Source organism: Alligator mississippiensis, chromosome 2 (assembly GCF_030867095.1).
Source record: "Alligator mississippiensis isolate rAllMis1 chromosome 2, rAllMis1, whole genome shotgun sequence".
NCBI lineage: Eukaryota > Metazoa > Chordata > Crocodylia > Alligatoridae > Alligator > Alligator mississippiensis.
In genome coordinates this window covers 243852648-243870942 of record NC_081825.1, presented here as the reverse complement: position 1 = coordinate 243870942, position 18295 = coordinate 243852648, and the positions used below count along the sequence as shown (strand labels likewise).

Here is an 18295-nt window from a genome sequence, read left to right as displayed (position 1 = left end):
GGATAACCTTACCTCAATACCTGGAGCATATCCTATGGAGAGCCATTTGCAAGCATCTGGAAGAGGAAAGGCTGATCTCAAGCAGCCAGCATGGATTTATGAAAAACAAATCGTGTCACTGTAGCAAACTTGATCTTCTCCTTCAACAAAGTAGCTACTTGAGTAGATGAAGGGAATGCTGTGAATGTTGTGTACCTGGACTTCAGCAAGGCTTTTGACAAAGTCCCACATTACCTTATTATAATTGGAGAAATATGGGCTAGATAAAACTACCTTAAGGTGGAAAGATAACTAGCTTAATAGCAGCAAGCAAAGGGTAATTAGTAATGGGTCCATGTCACAATGGCATGCAGTTTCGATTGGCGTCCCAGAGGGGCCTGTCATGGGCTCGATGCTGTACAAGTTGTTTCTTAATGATTAGAATGCTGGCATAGAAAGCTTCTTGACCAATTTTGAAGAGGACACAAAACCAGGAAGGATTGTGAACGTGTTGGAGGATGTGAGTGTCATGACCCAAAGGGTATGATTTTGTGTGTGCTTCGGCACTGCAGAATTATTTCCCACCACGAGGAGCTTTCTTTGCACAGTGCAATTCTCAGTTGCATATAGAAAACCCCGGTGCAAAGGAGTTCCCGCCACCCGTATGTAAATTTGTGTCCCACTATTGGCTGTTTCTAAATTATTCCCACGTGGCGGCTAGCGATTGGCTTGCTAGCCGTATAAGAGACTTGAGCGGTTTCCGCCCAAGTTGGAGGAGGAGAAGGAGGACTTCACATCTCGTGAAGAACTCTAAGCGCGCTGTGGAGCTTAACGAACCCAGCGTGTGCCTTAAGAAGGATGCAGGGGCCTGATCAACCTCTAGCCTCTCCCCGTCGCCGCCTGATCCCTCAACGTACCCTTCCCTGCGCACTCGTGGAGAGTCACCTTTTGGACTCTCATCGTGGTATCCAGAGCTCTGTCCGGGTTTAAGAGGCTCGAGTTTTCTACGGGTCTTGTTCGTGCAAGTTTTCTTTTCGTTTGTAACTGCAACTTAAGCGAAGTTTTTCCTGCCTGCACCGTGACCATCTACGGTGTAAGTAAAATAATCTCTAATCAACCGCTATAAGTCCGTCCCTAATTCTAGTCCGCCATGCCGAATTTCCTGACCCACGTGCCAGGGCTGCTGGCCACAGCCCACCGCGCACCCCCGAAAGCCTCGGACCGCTCCCGGCCCGCACAGTGAGCACAATTCAGTTGGATCTCAACAGATTGGAAAGTTGAGCTAACCAGATGATGTTCAGTGCTGACAAATATAAGGTGCTACATCTTGTGAGAAATTGGAGAGGGGCCAGAGGCAGGCAGCAAAGATGATAAAGGGCTTGGAAAGCATTTGTGGAGAGGCTGAAGGAACTAGGCATGTTCAGTTTGTGGAAAAGGCACTTAAAAGAGGACATGTTAGAATAGTGAGGCAATAGAATAGACTGCCTAGTGAAGTTGTGGACTGTCCATCATTGAAGGTGTTCAAGATGAGGTTGAACAGTCACTGGTCAGGGATGATCTAGCTGTCGCTATGCCTATGTGCTACCCTGGGTATTTCTGATGCTTCTGGGCATTTCTAGTTGCCTCTGCCCCCCACCCCACTCAACTTCCCTTCCCTTCCCTTCCCTTCCCTTCCCTTCCCTTCCCTTCCCTTCCCTTCCCTTCCCTTTCTGTTTCATGTGTCAGGGTGCTTTTAAGCCTCCCTCAAATGCATTGGTTGTTGGCTACAGCCAAGGCTGGGGACTTTGACTGGGCTATGCCAATACTCCTGTTGAGACCAAAGCTGGAGGTTCTGGCTAGAGGGTCTTTCCCCTCCACTCAGGTTCAGACTGATTGCCATATTTGGGGCCAGGAAGGAATTTTACCTGTGGCCAGAGTGGTACACACTGGGGAGCAGGGGTTGCCTTCCTATGTACTGGGGGCCCTCTACCTGAAATTTCTTGAACATATATTGACATTTAATTGAAGCAGAATATTGGCTGCCATGGTTCTCCTGATTTACGTGTGACAGATTAGCATGTAAGGTCTTCGTTGGGTAGGGTTAAGAGTAGTCTTATTCAGAACTTAGATTATGGTTTCTGTAAGATGATTTGGATAAGGGTGATCCTGCCTCAGGCAGGAGGTTGGACTAGATGACTTTTGGAGGTCCCTTCCAGCTCTATGTCTCTATGACTGAGCTATGGCTAACTGATTTCTAGGATTTGGCACTTTGAAATTTATGATGGAAAAATGTTAGGATGTTAGGATGTGGGGCTTGTAGTGGTTTCAAAAGGGGAGATGCATTTGTTCCTTCACAGCACTAATTCACCTTTGTCTCAGGATAATATTCTGTCTTTTTTGCTTAGATTTTTCTACTGTAATTAGCTGTTTTCCCATAAAGATCCTCTTCCTTTGTGCTACATTATGATAAGGTGCTGTATGGGTGTATGGAAGAAAAAGAGTGACAAGGTGCTGCATGGATGTATGAGAAACAGAACTAGCCTACCTGTTCATTGCATCCTCCTATGCACAGGCCAGATACAGGAAGATCCTTCTGCTCCTGTTTTATCACACACCTAAATAATCTTAATTTTCTCACAGAGGGTTTCCATTCTACATGACTGAATTGATTTTACACGCTGCCTGTTTTCTGTACACAGATGAATTGTTGTTTTGCAGAACCCCTTCAATGAGTGACTTGAATTCCAAAAGAGATTATAATTGTTTTGCAATTACATTGAAATGTGCATGTTACTAAATGAGTAATTTTTTTTTTTTAATTACAGCCACTTACGTCCTTCTATGCTACAGCAACTATTGCGACGGCTAGTTTTTGATGTACCCTTACTTAATGAATACTGTAAAATGCCACTCAAGGTAAACATTGCTATAATTCTTATATGTGCATTCAGCAGAAAGTATATTCTAAAAAGCAATGTCAGCAGCACCTTTTAGAAGAGGTGAAGGCAGGCAACATGAAACAACGTTAAATGGACCCTAACCAATGTGGATTTATTTGTATTTTTTAATAGTTGAAATAAAAAATGAAGAATAAATGCATTGTCAGATGTCTCCCTTGTGAAAAGAGTATGTTGAATGTTGATCATGTGAATTTTCTTGATGAACAGTTACCTTTTCCATTTCTCCTATTGAAATGAAAATAGCAGATTATATCCCAGTTTCCCCAAGAACTCTAAGCAGAATACATATGCCAATAATGTGTCTGTTGGTTAAGGTGTGCACATGTGATACAGGCAATAAGGGTGATTTAGGACAAAGTGTTTGGGGTGAAGGAAACTTTTGAGTAATGCATTACCACAGGCCTAATATTCTGCCCCATCACATGAAACTGACAACTACAGAGCTAGTAGGACATTTTCTTCTTGGTTGCCCACCAGCTTGCATGCCTGTTGCATGCCTGTTTATTTTTACAGAGATAGGAGTATGCAGTACCTAAAGCCTTGGTTTTAACCCAGGGTGGGTCTCCTAAATTATCTGGTTCTCTGCTGCAGAAAGCCAAATCTCCTAGGGTTCTCTCATCCGCACAAAAATGGAGCAAGTATTGATGAAGGCAGTGGAGCTACCTTAGTTCTCTTTCAGAAAGTCACAAAGAAATATCAAGTTAACTTTTCAAAATGAAATGTCAGAATTTTCATTCCACAGGGAAATTCATAATTTCATGGTTTTATTTTGATGATAAAGTTTGTTGGTGTGTTTTGAGAGAGTAAGATGAGGGTTGTTTGATTTTGCTTTTGTTGTTTTTTGAGATTTAGAACTGTCTATGAAACAGAAGTTCTGGGTTCTAATTAATATGTTCTACTAGTAAGCCCATGAGATGGAGTTATAGCCCATCACATAGATGGTTATAATCATTTAAGCCCTTGCCAGTATGTTATATATTTTCTTTATAACTTCTGTGCCATGCCTGTTCATGGACTCTGTATAGTATAGCTAATCAAACATAGCTAGTCCTAGAAAATAGTGAAGCATGAATTGTTTTATCATATTTCTCATCTCTTTTAGGTAAGATGGAGAACACCTCAATGTACTTTGCAGTTGCTCAATTTAGTTAAGAATTTCTAAATAATGAGAAGTCAGAGCAAAATAAATTTAGGTGAAAGGAAGACCCTCTTTCCCAAAAGCTATACAATTGTTTTATGCAATTCTTTTTTTTCCCCACCAAACTTAAATTTCATTTACCCAATACAACATTTTATTATTTGGGCTAATTTGCATATACTGTCACAAATTTGTGGTCATCTAGAAATTTTGTTGCCATTCTTCTCCCTATGACTCATTAGAACTTGAAAGCAACAGCAAGGGTATAACTCCTGTACTTCTAAGGAGCACAGGCCCTGGTTGCTGTAACTAAAAAGAAGACTCTCTGTTAGCTGGAAGGATTGTAAGCATACAGTTGGTTCTCATCATTTCCAGTAGATGGTAGTGGTTCTGATCCTATCTGACCAATTTGTGAATAGCGTTCAGAAGAAATAGATGGGTTTTATAACTATATTTTCTTGTGAACTGTACAGCTTCTAACGAATCACTATGAACAATGCTGGAAATATTACTGCCTCCCTTCAGGAATGGGAAGTTATGGAATTGCAGCAGAAGAAGAGTTGCATTTGACTGAGAAACTTTTCTGGGGAATTTTTGATTCCCTCTCTCATAAGGTAAAGATTGTAATTCCTGTTAAAATTGAGATAAACATTGAAAACATTACTATAATAATGGCTGATACAAACCACAGAAAGTACCTATTTTAACTCTGCTTTTACTTAATACAGTAGATACTGGCAGTGAATGTTTCTAACCAAAGTAATAATTGACTGAATGCTTGATAAATCCACTATTATAAATCCACTATTATAAATTCTCTTCAGATAAACATAGGCATAGTGATCTTTTGTTTTATGTACAGCAATATCTTCCTGCAATATTTGGCCAGATGATTTGTTCTTGTCACAAACCAATGCTGCCTTTTTCTCCAACTTACCTCTACTAAACATTTTAAAAAATATTTTTGCAATTTTACAATAAAGTTCTCTCTAAAACATTAATACATTATGTCGTCATTGATATGGTATAAAATGGTTTGTTAACATTAAATATGAAAGGGGACATGTTGCAATATATATGTCAGTGGTCAAAAATGTATGCATCAGTCATAACGTAAATGGAATTTAATAGGATGCAACTGAACTTTGCAAAGCATGGAAGCAAATAATGACAGCCATGGCAACCTTTTATCATTATCTACATCTTTTCAGACAAAAAGGATGTATCTTTATACCATGCTAGTTATAATGTCTCAGATGCTACAAAGCCCCTTTTTGGAAAGCAAACATTTTTCTTCTCTGCTATTTTACAGTATCATTTGGTGTTCAGGATTGCGGTGAGGACAGAAAAAGAAAGGGTATTTTCTTGATATGCCAACAGCCACCCTCACTGGTTGAAGTGGGTTGGACTCAGAAATCCAGCAGAAGCCACTGACCATGAAATCTCATGAAAGAGAAATCAAAGTTGGCATTCTACCCATACTCTAAGGATGGGTGCCAGCAGTACAGCCTACTTCTGTAATAGTGCTAAGACATCCTGAGTTGGTGATGTCTCAGTGCTGTGGTTCAGAGCATACAATCTAAAAAGGGGTGATTCTTTTACAACCTAATCAAACTTACAGTGTTCTAAATTCCAGTCCAGCAAACTAGCATTCAGAGGTCTGGTTTGCTGTTCACTCAGCCTCCATTTTACTGTTTAAGGGAACATGTTCAGAAAGCACTAGTCTCAGTATGGTAGGGAATTCTCCAACACTTGTTCACAATATTGATCTTTGTGATATTTCTTTCCATTGCCTTAGCACCAGTACAGCTTCACAATGCTAACAATGCTAGAAGAATCTAATTAGATCATCTGTCAACAACTTTATCACTGTGTTATCTTAACCTTGTTTCAAATAAGTGCTGTTGACATACATGCCAGCTCAAACACTGGTGTCCAGGTTTTATTAGCAGTCCAACCATTACTGTCATTCATGATAGTGTAGTGTACGAAGGCTTCTCTAAAGTCACTGGCATCTTCCTTCATTCTACTCTGAAAACAGGTATTTATGGGTTTGAAATATTTCATGCTCTCCATATATTTGGCTGCTCTCTATTTGACTGATCTTTCTTCCATTATACCACAAATTTTTCACACCAAGCAAGCATAGAAAAATCTTTAACACTTCCACTTATAGATTTCTCAGAGTGCCTGTTTACAATATATCTGTCATTGTCATACCAGCAACAAAAATTGTCCATGAATTTCAAAACTGTACTTCTCAGCTTCATCTTAGCACTTATTAACACAGGGGCAGGCAAAATAGGACCCGTGGGCCAGATGCGGCCCACCAAGCCATTCTATCCAGCCCACGGGGCCCCTAAAAAATTTAGTAAATTAATATTTATTTGCTCCTGGCTGCCTGTCAAAGATGACAGGAGCCAGGGGCAGTTGGACCCAGGGGGAGCTGGCAGGACTGAGCAGCCCAGTCCCACTCAACTCCCACCCATTTCCCGGCCTTCCTACCCTCGCACTGCTCCAGCACCACATGGCCCTGGGTTGCACCGCCAGACTGGGGAGCCCAGGCTGCACCGGTACCCAGGGCCAGAAGCAGAAGCAGGGGCTGTAAACAGGGGCAGAGTGTGTGTGTGTGTGTGTGTAGGCAGGGACGGGGGGGTATGTTCGTAGGATGATTCCCACACACACACCCCATCATACACATGCACCCACACCCCCCTTCACACTGCCATAAATGCAGATCCCCATACCCACACCCCCTCACACACCCCAGCAAACTACCTCCCACACACATCTCCCACAAACCCCATACCAACCTACACCCCACATATCCACCCACATGCTCCCTCACCTCATGCTCCCACACCAGTCTCACCCCTCACAGACACACCCACATCCTTGCCAACATCCCACATACCCACACACCCTAGGCCCCCCACAAACCTATACCAACCCCCCACAACATATAAGAGTAAGACTTCATTTTAAGCTATTGTTCAATCATCTCTATGTACTCTACACAAATACATGTAAATCGGGACAAAAATCTTTTTTAAATAAAATTTATGAGTATTGTAGATGTTTTCTTTTAGAATATAATTTGGTAATTTTCTGGTTCCAAAATGGCAAAACCACTTGCTGAAAAGAGTACTTCTAGAGGCAAGGGGAGAGACTTCTGGTGGCAAAGGTCAGGGGTTAGGGGAGGGATTTCCAGTCACAAGATGATGACCAGGGGGCAGGGTATCAAGGGCTGGGGCTACCCATGCAGCCCTCAACATCTTGCCCAAACTTGGTAAGAAGCCCTCTGCCCAAAGTAATTTCCCGCCCCTGTGTTAACAGTACTAATCACCAATTTTCACAAGAGACACAAAGAAAAGACTTCTTGCTGCAGATAATTTGCCTGTAAGTTGGCCACATAAATTCCAAGCTCATTTGATGCCTAATAGCAAGAAGGTAGTCTATAGGGCTGTGCGCAGTTTTGGCAATCATTTCATTTTGGTAGTGTTTTGGCCCATTTCAGTGCCTGAAACACCAAATCTGAAATGAAATGGAAGGCTCTAAAACATCTCCAAAACTAAACAAAACCATCCAAAACATTTCGGAAATGTTTTAGAATGCTTCAGAGGTGCCCCTGGGAAGAGTCCGGCAGCCCTCCTTTTAAAGTGCCAGGAGCCTGGGGATGGGCAGGGGATGGGACTGGGCAGGGCATCCATGAGGGCTTCTCCCATGGCTCCCCCTGCTCAGGCAAAGGCAGGCACAGCTACAGGAGCCACAGGAGAAGCCCCCATGGCTGCCTTGCCTGTCCCCATCCCCCACCTGGCCCCAGCCTCCTGGCACTTTAAAAGAAAAAAAAAAGAGCCCCGCACTCACTGGATGCATCAGCAGCAATCAAGGCCTCTAAGGGCTCATGGCAGAGACCCCCTGTGCTGTGCAGGGTAGTGGGGGGCAGCGGGGATCACCCCTCCCCACAATTGGCACTCATGTGGCAGCTGTCACATCACACGGCACAGTGTGGCTTGGCAGGGTGCTGCACACTGTCTGGGAGCTGGGGCAACTGGGGTTGAGCAGTGCCGGGCTCCAGCTGACTGCTGGAGCTGCCCCAGCTCCCAGACAGTCGTGGCGCCCTGCCAAGCTGTGCTGTACCCACGCAATGTGACAGCTGCTGTGTGGATGCCAAGCAAGGGGGATGATCCCTGCTGCCCCTCACTGCCCCGCACTGCCCCGCACTGCATGAAGGGGCTCTGTCATGAGCCCCCAAGGGCCCCACTGCTGCTGCAGCCGGTGACTGCACCGCCTTTTTTTTTGGTTTTTGTTTGCTTTTTTTAAGTGCCAGGAGGCTGGGGCTGTGGTTGGGGCTGGGCAGGGCAGCCATGGGGGCTTCTCCTGTGGCTCCTCTGGTTGTACCTGCCTCTCCCCAGGCAGGGGGAGCTGCAAGAGAAGCCCCCAGGTTGTCCTGCCTGGTCCCAGTCTCCCAGCATTTAAAAAAAAGCTGTGCACTCACCAGCTGCAGCAGCAGTAATCAGGGCCTCTGGGGGCTTATGGCAGAGCTTCCCCATGCAGCATGGGGCAGTGGGGGCAACTGGGATTGCCCCCCCCCACACTTGGCACCCATTCCACAGCTGTCGCGTTGCACAGGTGCAGCACAGCTCAGAAGAGCACTGCACTCTGGGAGCTGGTGCAGCTGCTGGAGCCTGGCACCACTCCGTCCCAGTGGCGCCAGCTCCCAGACAGCATGCAGCATTACATCTGCACCATGGGGTAGCTGCCATGTGGGTGCCAGGAGTGGGGGGGTAATCTCCGCTGCCCCCAACTACCATGCACTGCGTTGGGGGGAGGGTGCTCTGCCATGAGCCCTCAGAGGCCCCAGTTGCCGCTGCTGCAGCTGGTGAGTGCTTTCTTTTTCTTTTTTTAAAGTGCTGGGAGGCTGGGGCCAGGCAGGGCAGCCACAGGGACTTCTTCCGTGTCTCCCCCTGTCCAGGGAGAGGCAGGCACAGCCAGAGGAGTCCTGGGAGAACCTGCAGCCACCTGGCTGTGCCTGCCTCTCCCTGGCCAATCTGAATCTCCAAGTCAGTGTCAAAACTCTGAAACAGATTTGACCAAATTGAAATGAAACAGTGATCCAAAACACCAAAACGAATCCCTGTCCTCCGAAATGGCCAAATCCAAAAGCAAAATGAAAAATTGGTGTTTCACAAAGCCCTATACAAGTAGATGCCATGCTTATACTACCGAACACCAAAAGTTGTTAACAACAATACTCATATGGCAACTGATGAAACTGATGAAAACATCAGTCGATTTCACAGGAGTTTACAAAGGAAGATCAGAATCATTATTCCCACTTTACAACTAAGGAAACAATCTCATAGATGTATAAAGTAATTTCCATAAGATCATCCAGAAGCCAATGGTGATGCTAGGCATAGACACTGATCTACAAAATACCAATCAAGTTCTCTTTCCATTAGAGCCAACTGCCTTAGAGTAGGTAACCACAAGACTCTGAGTGTACTGCATGTCACATTGCTAGGGATAGAATTATTATATGGAAGTAGGAAAGGGCTCTATTCTTGAAGCTGAAATGACTTAAAGAGGGGATGTGCTAATTCAGTTCTTGACTGGTACAAATTTGAAAATTTATGACTTGCCTCTATTATTTCAGAAGGCAATTTCCTTTGACCTATGTGATTTTAAGCAGAACTATGTTTAAAGGGAAGAAGGAGAAGAGTTAATGCTGCATTCTGCAATACATATAGGTTTTGGAAATTCTGTAAGGTCTAAAGCAAGTTTTATAGATAAAGTTTTATCGGAATAAACACATAGAAAATCTTTGACTTTGCCGGTACTTATCTCTCTTTGGTCCAGAGATGACTTAAGGTAAAATAAATACTTGTGGAAGAATTACATACATTAACTCTGTTTTAAATACAGCCTTAGAAATATAGCAGTTTCTGCAATGAAGAATGTTTTGTAAAACTATACCTTTGTTCTGGAATGAGTTTCTGTTTTGTGCTTGCTTTTTTGAAGTGTTTCCTTGTCTTCTAATACTGCTACTATATGGCTGCTTTATCTTCACTAACATTTTGCATGTTTTTCTATTGGACTTTCCAACCAGTTCCTATCTCTCCTGCAGAAGTATGATCCAGAACTCTTCCGAATGGCCTTGCCTTGTCTAAGTGCTATAGCTGGGGCTTTACCACCAGATTATTTGGACACCAGAATTAGAGCAACTTTGGAAAAGCAGACTTCACTAGACCCAGAGGGAAACTTTGATCCCAAACCTATCAACACAGTCAAGTGAGTCCTAGTAACACTAGAAACTTTGCCAAATATTTGCTAATACCCATATCTCTATTTTTGGTGAAGAGAATAGACTGGCAATGGACTTCTTAATGATATTAGAATTCTTCATAACTAATGTGGGAAATCTTGCTCCTTCCTACCAATACTGCAACATACCAGTACCTAATATGCCAATATTGTAACACTTTGGCATTTATATTCTCAAACATTAAGTACAATAAACACAATACATCTCTGAGGTGGGTAACTGAGTGTTATCAATACACAACGGCTGAATTAAATTCCATTGATTATGTATTCCAATAATACCCCCATTTTTTTCCATTACTTAGAGAGATAAACTATGTTTGTAGATAAGAAATGGCTCAAGGCCACCAAACTCTCATCAATAAATGGTGTAATTAGCCTTTTGCCTGGTTTTGACAAAATCTTTATTCAGTGTGTAACTATCACCACTTCATATATCAAAGTAAATCAGCATATAGTATATGATGATTTAATAGACAGCTATGGTAATGATGTTTCATTTTGATAAATATGTGTTTCTAATATTTTTATACATAAACTGAGCATCATTAGTAAGTCATTGTGTCCCATAACAAGGAAAATGAATTCATTTTTCAGTCAATCATCCTAGCTGTATCCTGTATTGACAACCGCCAAGGAAAAAAACCCTTAAAAAGCAGTTCTCTATGATTGCAGTTCTGTAACATTCCAGCATTCATGTATTTAAAGATACTCTTTAATGTCACTATTCACTGGTTTTAGCTTGAGCAATTCCTGGTAAATGGAAATCTAATTATAAAGCATGACTTTTTGTTGAGATTTTGAGATGAAATATTTTCACTACTAGTTTCTCTTACTGCCTTTCATTCATACATCTGGTTGGAATAAATAATGGTAAAATGACCATTTTGTTTTTGTTTGTTTTTGCAGCCTCGCTCTCCCTGAGAAGTTAGAGTATATTGTTAGCAAGTATGCTGAACATTCACATGACAAATGGGCCTTTGACAAGGTAGGGATTATTATAAAAGGTAGGGATTTTCTGTCAGAAACAGAAAACTAAAGAGCACTGAGGGTTGAATACTGGAAATCTGTCCAATTTATCTAAGTGATAGACTTGGATCATCCTAGGACAGGAGAGGCATCACAAGCTTGTTCAGTTCCCAGGGTGGTGAGGAGAGGGAGAAGAGCCTTACCTGCCTGGGCTCTTTTTACTTGAGCAGCAGATGCTACTGCTGTTGCTTTAATGGGACAGGCAGCAATGCAGACTCCCTAGGGGCCCCTCTTGGTGTCCTGTTCACACACCACCCACTGGGACAGGTCTGAGCCACCCATGGCAAAGTCCCCTGGGGGGGAAGGGTTTCATTCCCCTTCATTCACACTGTGGGGTGTGGTGCTGCCCTTGCCTGACTGCACCTGCCCATCTCCCTATGGCCAACCTATATAGGACACTGCATGATCCCCTCTTCAAGGGAGGGGGCAATATTTGCACTCCTTCTAAATGAGCTCCTGGGGTTGGTGCTCCACTTACCCTTCCTTCGTTATCCTACTGAAGGGCATTTTCCAGAGGAGTCTTTGGAAGTTCAAGAAAGAAGCTTTTTCATCTTAAATTTGAGAAATATCACTTTTAAACAGTTTTATTCATTTAAAGATTTACTTTGTTTAATGTCCATACTGGAAATATAATGCAAAGTTTGCTCTCTCTTGCTTTCTTTGCTCAAAGTATGGAGGCTGCTAAAAGGGATATGTCTTCCATACCACAGCATTCTGTGCCTGCAGTTATTTTTTTCTCTCTGCTTAAATATGATCCAGATCCAATATACCTCCTTTAATTAATCAGACCAAAACCTTTCTGCCAGCATACCTTAGTACACATCCCTTAGTACGCCTAGTGAGACTTCTCAGTGAAATTGTGAGAGAAATTTATGCTTGTCATTCAAACAGCTTTCTTTTACTCTGGATTTCACAAATACTGGAGTCTGCTAGCCTTGCAGAGCATTATTCAGTGTGAGTACATAACAATTGTGTCCAAAGGCTTCCAACTGAATGCTTCTGGATGCAAAGGGACTGTTTTTAGATGATATATTTAAGTTGCATTGGTATAGCAGAATTGCTTTAAAAAAAAAAAAGAAAGAAAGAAAGAAAAAGAAGTTACCTAAAAATGGTGAGATAGCTCCCACTTATTTGGAAAATAGACAGCTGGTAGGAGAAAATGTTTTGGCTTTGAATTGGGAACAACAGATTGTTTGAAAGGAGACTGAAATCTGGTAAATCTGAAAATTGCATTTACTACCTAAGTTTTGATTCATGTGCTTGTCACTCTTTTGAGAGAACTAAAGCTTACAAAGCTACATACAATGATGCTTGGGATTTGTGAATTCAGATAGTACTCCATCAATTCAGAACGGTGCCTGAAAAGCAAGGCAGACCTGATGGAATAAATGGACTTACATCCACTACCATGTGGCCTAGCACTTTTTAAATGTTGTTGTCAGTTTGTAGTCCATTTGATATTTCAACACTCTTATTCAGTTTAAAACTTTATCTTAAAGCTGAGTGTTGTTGGGTTATTTTGTTTGTTTATTTCTTTTTGTCAATATCAAGGGAGAATTAAAAAGCAAAGTAGGATGGAGTTAAACTTTGTTGCCAGTCTTAATACTTTCAAAATGTGCTTTGATTTGTATTTATCAACTCTGCACTTGCTACAGTGGGTATATTCCATTTAAATATTCAATCTGTAGCTAATTTTTCAATAGATATTCCATCCATTGCTTGCAGCAGATAATCTGAGGATCATGAACTCTCCCATTTAAAAACTAATTAACTGGCAATTGAAATATTGGTAGTAGTCTGAACTTGGAATACAAAAATATCAGGAGTAACACCAACATCTATACAATTTATTTTTCAAAACACATGAAGAAATTACATAAAAATATTTCACTATTGTCTGCTTATTAAATACAAATACTTGGTAAAAGGGTGGCCTATATTTAGGACATGCACATCTTGTAAGTTTTATGGTTAGACGGAGGGAATTAAGAATTAAAATAACTATGGACACAAAGAAAAGGAAATGGAGAATGTTATTTAAGGCTTAAACCTGCAAAATGTTAGAAAGACAATGTGTTGGAAATCTTTGGGTAGAGATATTTTCCAGATGTAATACACAACTGTGTTTGGCTAGGTCTACAATCTTGTATCTTGCTTGTTGAAATGACCGGTTGATTTGCAGCTGTTCATCTGCAAATGCAGATTTCTGACATGAATAAAGTGTGCTTTATGTCTTCAGACTAACAGTGGATGGAAATATGGTGTTTCACTGGATGAAAACATGAAAACGCACCCATTAATAAGGCCTTTCAAAACATTAACTGAAAAGGTAATGGAAGAAAGCTTGAACTGTATTCTAATGTAAAGCAGTGTGGTTCATATGCATCATTTTTTTAATCCTTACAGAGAGAAGAGAGACAAAAGTTATGTATTTTATTTTAGGTAATAACAAGAATTATAGGTCAAACTATTTGTTTAAAGGTCTATGCAGGAAGTTTAGATTTGATTTCCATGCTCAGTCTCTTCTCTACTTCTGTGAGTAATCTGATGCTGGGAATACCACAGATACAATGCTCTTGGTGCTCTGTGAAACTAAGAATGTTTGATAGTAACTTCTGTAAGTAATACTGCAGATCTCTGAAAATAAATCAGTTCTCACTTAAGACAAGTGTCTGTCTACAAAACTGTGGAGGGAATAAGGGGAAACTCCTCTGCTAAATTGATTTTTTTTTATTTGTAGGTAAATTTTTTTGTGAGTTGCTTGACTAGGAACATCACTTAGTGGTCAGGGAAATGGGCTGAGAAAGGATTCTGTTGCCTGTTCTTTCAGCAAGTACCCTTGTGACCCAGATAACATGTCTGTTATCAGGGGTCTCCTATATTTGTTATTTTCATTATTCAAAAAGTGGCAATTACAACTTTCATTGGTGGAAAACGACTTGAGGTTTGTAAAGCAATTTCCTGTAAAAGAATTTTAATACCCAAAAGCTTGTCTATGTCTATCATGGCCAGGCAGTTGGTCCACAAGAATGCTTGCCTTGCATATTTCCTGAACCATCATGGCAACAGAATCATTTCAACATGACCAGGGAATTCTAGCACATTATTATTATTATTGCATTATAGAAACACAGAACTGGAATGGCCCTCCTGGGCTATTGAGTTTAGTCTCCTGTATCAAACTGTGTTATGAATTAAGCAGTTTAACCATTATTCCATCTAATCCAGATTATATATCCATTATTCCATCTAATCCAGATTATTATATTATATTTTGGTATTGATACAAATGTTACATCTGTCTGTACCCTTAGAGTATATACAGATGTTACACCTAAGTGCTGACCTGTATACAAGTTCAGGAGGTTAAATTGGGCAAAAAAATGGCTGCCTGATCTAATTTAATTCACTCATGTGTGGATCCTTCACTAAGTGCTGAACTGTACAGATATTCAGGAAAGTTAGATCAAGTAAAAAATGGCCAGCCCAATCTAATTTTAATTCACCTAAGAGGTGAACTGCATAACTTGGTCCAACCTGTGTCTGATCTAACCCAAAGATATATACAGGCGCAACCCTGAGCCACTATCTGTGGTACCAGATCTACAATCATGCATCTTAAAGTGAGCCATGTTATTGTAGATCAGGTTCTGGGAATGTGTATACATGTTTGCAGTACATCTTTGGAGCTGGGAAAGCCCAGCCACTTACCCCAGCCCTGGGGCTGTGCTTTTCCTTCCTTCCCCTGCTCCCTGACAGCACTATCTTTAAGCCTTCAGCCCCCCACCCCAGGACAGACACTGTCCCCTCTGATCCCACCAATCCACCCCTGAGGAACCACAACCGCCCCCTGTCTCCACAAACCTACTAAACCCCCCTGATCCTGCCTACACCCCTTGCAGACTGGCTAGCCTCTCTGATCCCACCAGCACTCCCCAGACCCTGCCAACCCTCCCTTGGTCCTGCTAACCCTTCCCCCATGGACCAACTAGTCTCTACAATCTTGTTAACTCTCCCCCAGACCCCTACCAGTTTCTCCCCCCTGATTCTGACAACTCCCACTTCCCCAGGCACCTGTAAGACCCCATGGATCCACTAGCACCCCCTGCCCCAATCTCAGCCCCTCTCCCCTGCCCCAGCTGAGTCCAATTGGGCTCCCAGCACCAGTGGACATTTGTATATTTTATAGCTGACACCTGATCTACAATCACATCACTTAAAATAGGCCATCTGATTGTAGATCAGATCCCGGGAACATCGGTACATGGCCTTAGTTATTTATGACTACTATTTCTAAGAGCTGCGGTACACTAATAGCAATAATTTGAAAATTCTTAATGTAAAATTATCTATTTTTCCTTGTTATAACATTTCTTTTATGCAGTGCCTTTATTTTTAATAAAAATGGAAGAATATAATTCCTGGCAATTACAACTAATTATGTTGTATTTACATCAGTGGAAGAATAGCCCATTTTCTCATATTTTACATCTGTGACTGTTTTGCATTTGACTCAAAATTTGGTGAAAAAAGCGGCACTCCTGCTGACAATTTCAAATGTTCCTGTTCTCATGTTTGCTGATGTATAGGAAAAATAGCACCTTGGACTTGTGGACTGGAATTATTGCACTATGCTTTTTCCAAATTGTTCAGAAAGATCAAGAAATTTTCAAACCACTGCAAAATATCTATGATCTATTGCTTTAGAGTTCATTTCCATGCTGCACTTTGTTTATAATGCAGGGTTACAAGTTCTAGCAGTGAGGAAAAAAATGTAACCAACATTACTATTTTAAAAACAACTTGTAACAAAGAGATAAAAAAATTCTTATCTTCAGTCATGTCTTTGCTATGCTTATTGACTTTAATAAGGCTTGCCTACATCTAACTGAATGAAGAATGTTTCCTCATAATGTTTCACAAGCAACTGTAAAAAAGCCTGTATCATTCATTCATTCATTTTTCCTTAAAGGAAAAGGAAATTTATCGTTGGCCTGCAAGAGAATCTCTTAAAACTATGTTGGCTATGGGATGGAGGCTGGAAAGGACCAAGGAAGGAGAAGCAATGGTACAGCAGCGTGAAAATGAAAAGCTTCGCAGCATATCTCAGTCTAGCCAAGTAAGGGAGAACTGCTTACACACAGATCAGTCAGTTCCTTTGCTTATAGAGCACTGATACTAAAATGCGTTTCAGATTGTTTTTAAAGAAACTTGCTACAAATAGATTCCAAAATTGGGAGGTGACTCAAAAATAATAAATATTCTGCATTACTAATGGGGAACTTGTAAAGAAAAGTAGAGCTGTGCGAAGCTTTGGTCCCTGATTCAATTCAGCAGACATTCAGTCTGATTCAGTGGCTGAATCTCCCAATCTGAATCAAATCAGAAGACTCTTTAATCTCTCTGAATCAAATTGGAACCCTTTGAATCGATTTGGAGAGATTCAGAAAGATTGGGCGATTCAGACATAGACCCAGCTTTAAATGTTTTTTCTACATACGTCTAGGTATCAGGTGGCTCATGAACACTGTGATGCTGGGGCGCATGGAGTGTCCCACAGAAGTGCAGGGGGCTCCCCAGTGTGCTCAGCAGCAGACCCGGAAGTGGACCAGAAGCATTTCCAGTCTACTTCTGGGTCTCCTGGGGAGCACACTGGACTCCCCCCCCCCCCCCGGCTTGGTGACTGGTGCCTCTTGGGTCAGGGGGGGCACCCGGGGTCCCCGTGTGGCTGATTGCTAAGCCAAGGTGGGGAGCGCACTCCCCGGCAGACCTGTAACTGGACCAGAAATACTTTGGTCCACTTCTGGGTTTGCCGCTGAGCACATAGAGGGCCCCCCCCCCACTCCTGTCAGATGCTCCATGTGCCCCAGCATCACAGCATTCACAAGCCGTGCTGGTACCTCAAGGTATTTAGAAAAAACATTTAAAGCGGTGTCTATGTCCGAATCAGCATCAACGAATCGAATCACTATCCCTGATTCAGGTCGAATCCAAATCAAATAGAGCCCTCTTCTCACAAAAGAAAAGGAAAGTCTCTAACAGAAGCCTATTGGAACCAACCTCTCCCCATTTTCCTAGATTCTATATGGGCAGACTTGGGAATCAAGCCTTTTTGCATAACCAACCTAGAAGTGCTTGCCAGAGTATTTGCAAACTTTTGTTTCATGTTAAATGACCCTAATAGTGGAGGCATCTCTGAGAGGGTTTTTTGTTTTGTTTTGTTTTGTTTTGTTTTGTTTTGTTTTGTTTGAACCAAAAGGCCTTTAATGGTTTTTGGTGAAGAACTATAATGGGGCTGTGACTGCACTAAATATATTACTAAGAAAAAGAAAGCTTGGCCTTTTAAAAGTCTTTTGTTCTTTACAGTGGAAGGCAAGTTGCAGGTATTTAAAATGTTCCTGAAATGTGATTACATGAATATATAATGTATTTTTTGTCATACATCACACCCCCATATATAATATGCACCTTGTTTCTTAAAGGAGGCTTGAAGAAAAAAAATCTTCATATCAGGAGTGGCACAAGGATTTTTACCACCCTAGGCAAATGAAATTTTGCCACCCTCCCTTGTAATGTTTTTGGGTGCTGGTGAGGGCAAGTACCAGACGGGGCTCTGGAATGGTGGCTCAGCAATGCTGGAGCTGCCCTGCTTGCTTCTGCCCATGCCCAGACTCCTGAGGTAGCCTCCAATGAGCATGTGTGAGGTGTGTGCACACCATTTTCGCTGCCCCTTCAATTTGCCACCCAGGCAGCTGCCTGTGCTACCTAGCCAGCTACATTGGCCCTGCTTCATGGTACAAATTGAACAGCAACATCTAGAGAGCCAAGCCTATTTCTGAACTGTCTGCTGGCTCCATGTGAGGCCATGTCATCCAGTCAGGAG

General features: G+C 42.0%; 1 protein-coding gene across 1 annotated transcript in view; it reads left to right on the top strand.

The window, feature by feature from the left end:
* The window catches only part of RYR3 (ryanodine receptor 3), a 557273-nt gene that overhangs the window by 376914 nt on the left and 162064 nt on the right, over positions 1 to 18295 (top strand). Inside the window, exons 49-54 of the mRNA XM_059723007.1 lie at positions 2784 to 2874; positions 4530 to 4670; positions 10187 to 10350; positions 11293 to 11371; positions 13652 to 13741; positions 16385 to 16531. Of these exons, the coding sequence (XP_059578990.1) occupies positions 2784 to 2874; positions 4530 to 4670; positions 10187 to 10350; positions 11293 to 11371; positions 13652 to 13741; positions 16385 to 16531 (712 nt within the window). The remainder of the gene's footprint in view (positions 1 to 2783; positions 2875 to 4529; positions 4671 to 10186; positions 10351 to 11292; positions 11372 to 13651; positions 13742 to 16384; positions 16532 to 18295) is intronic.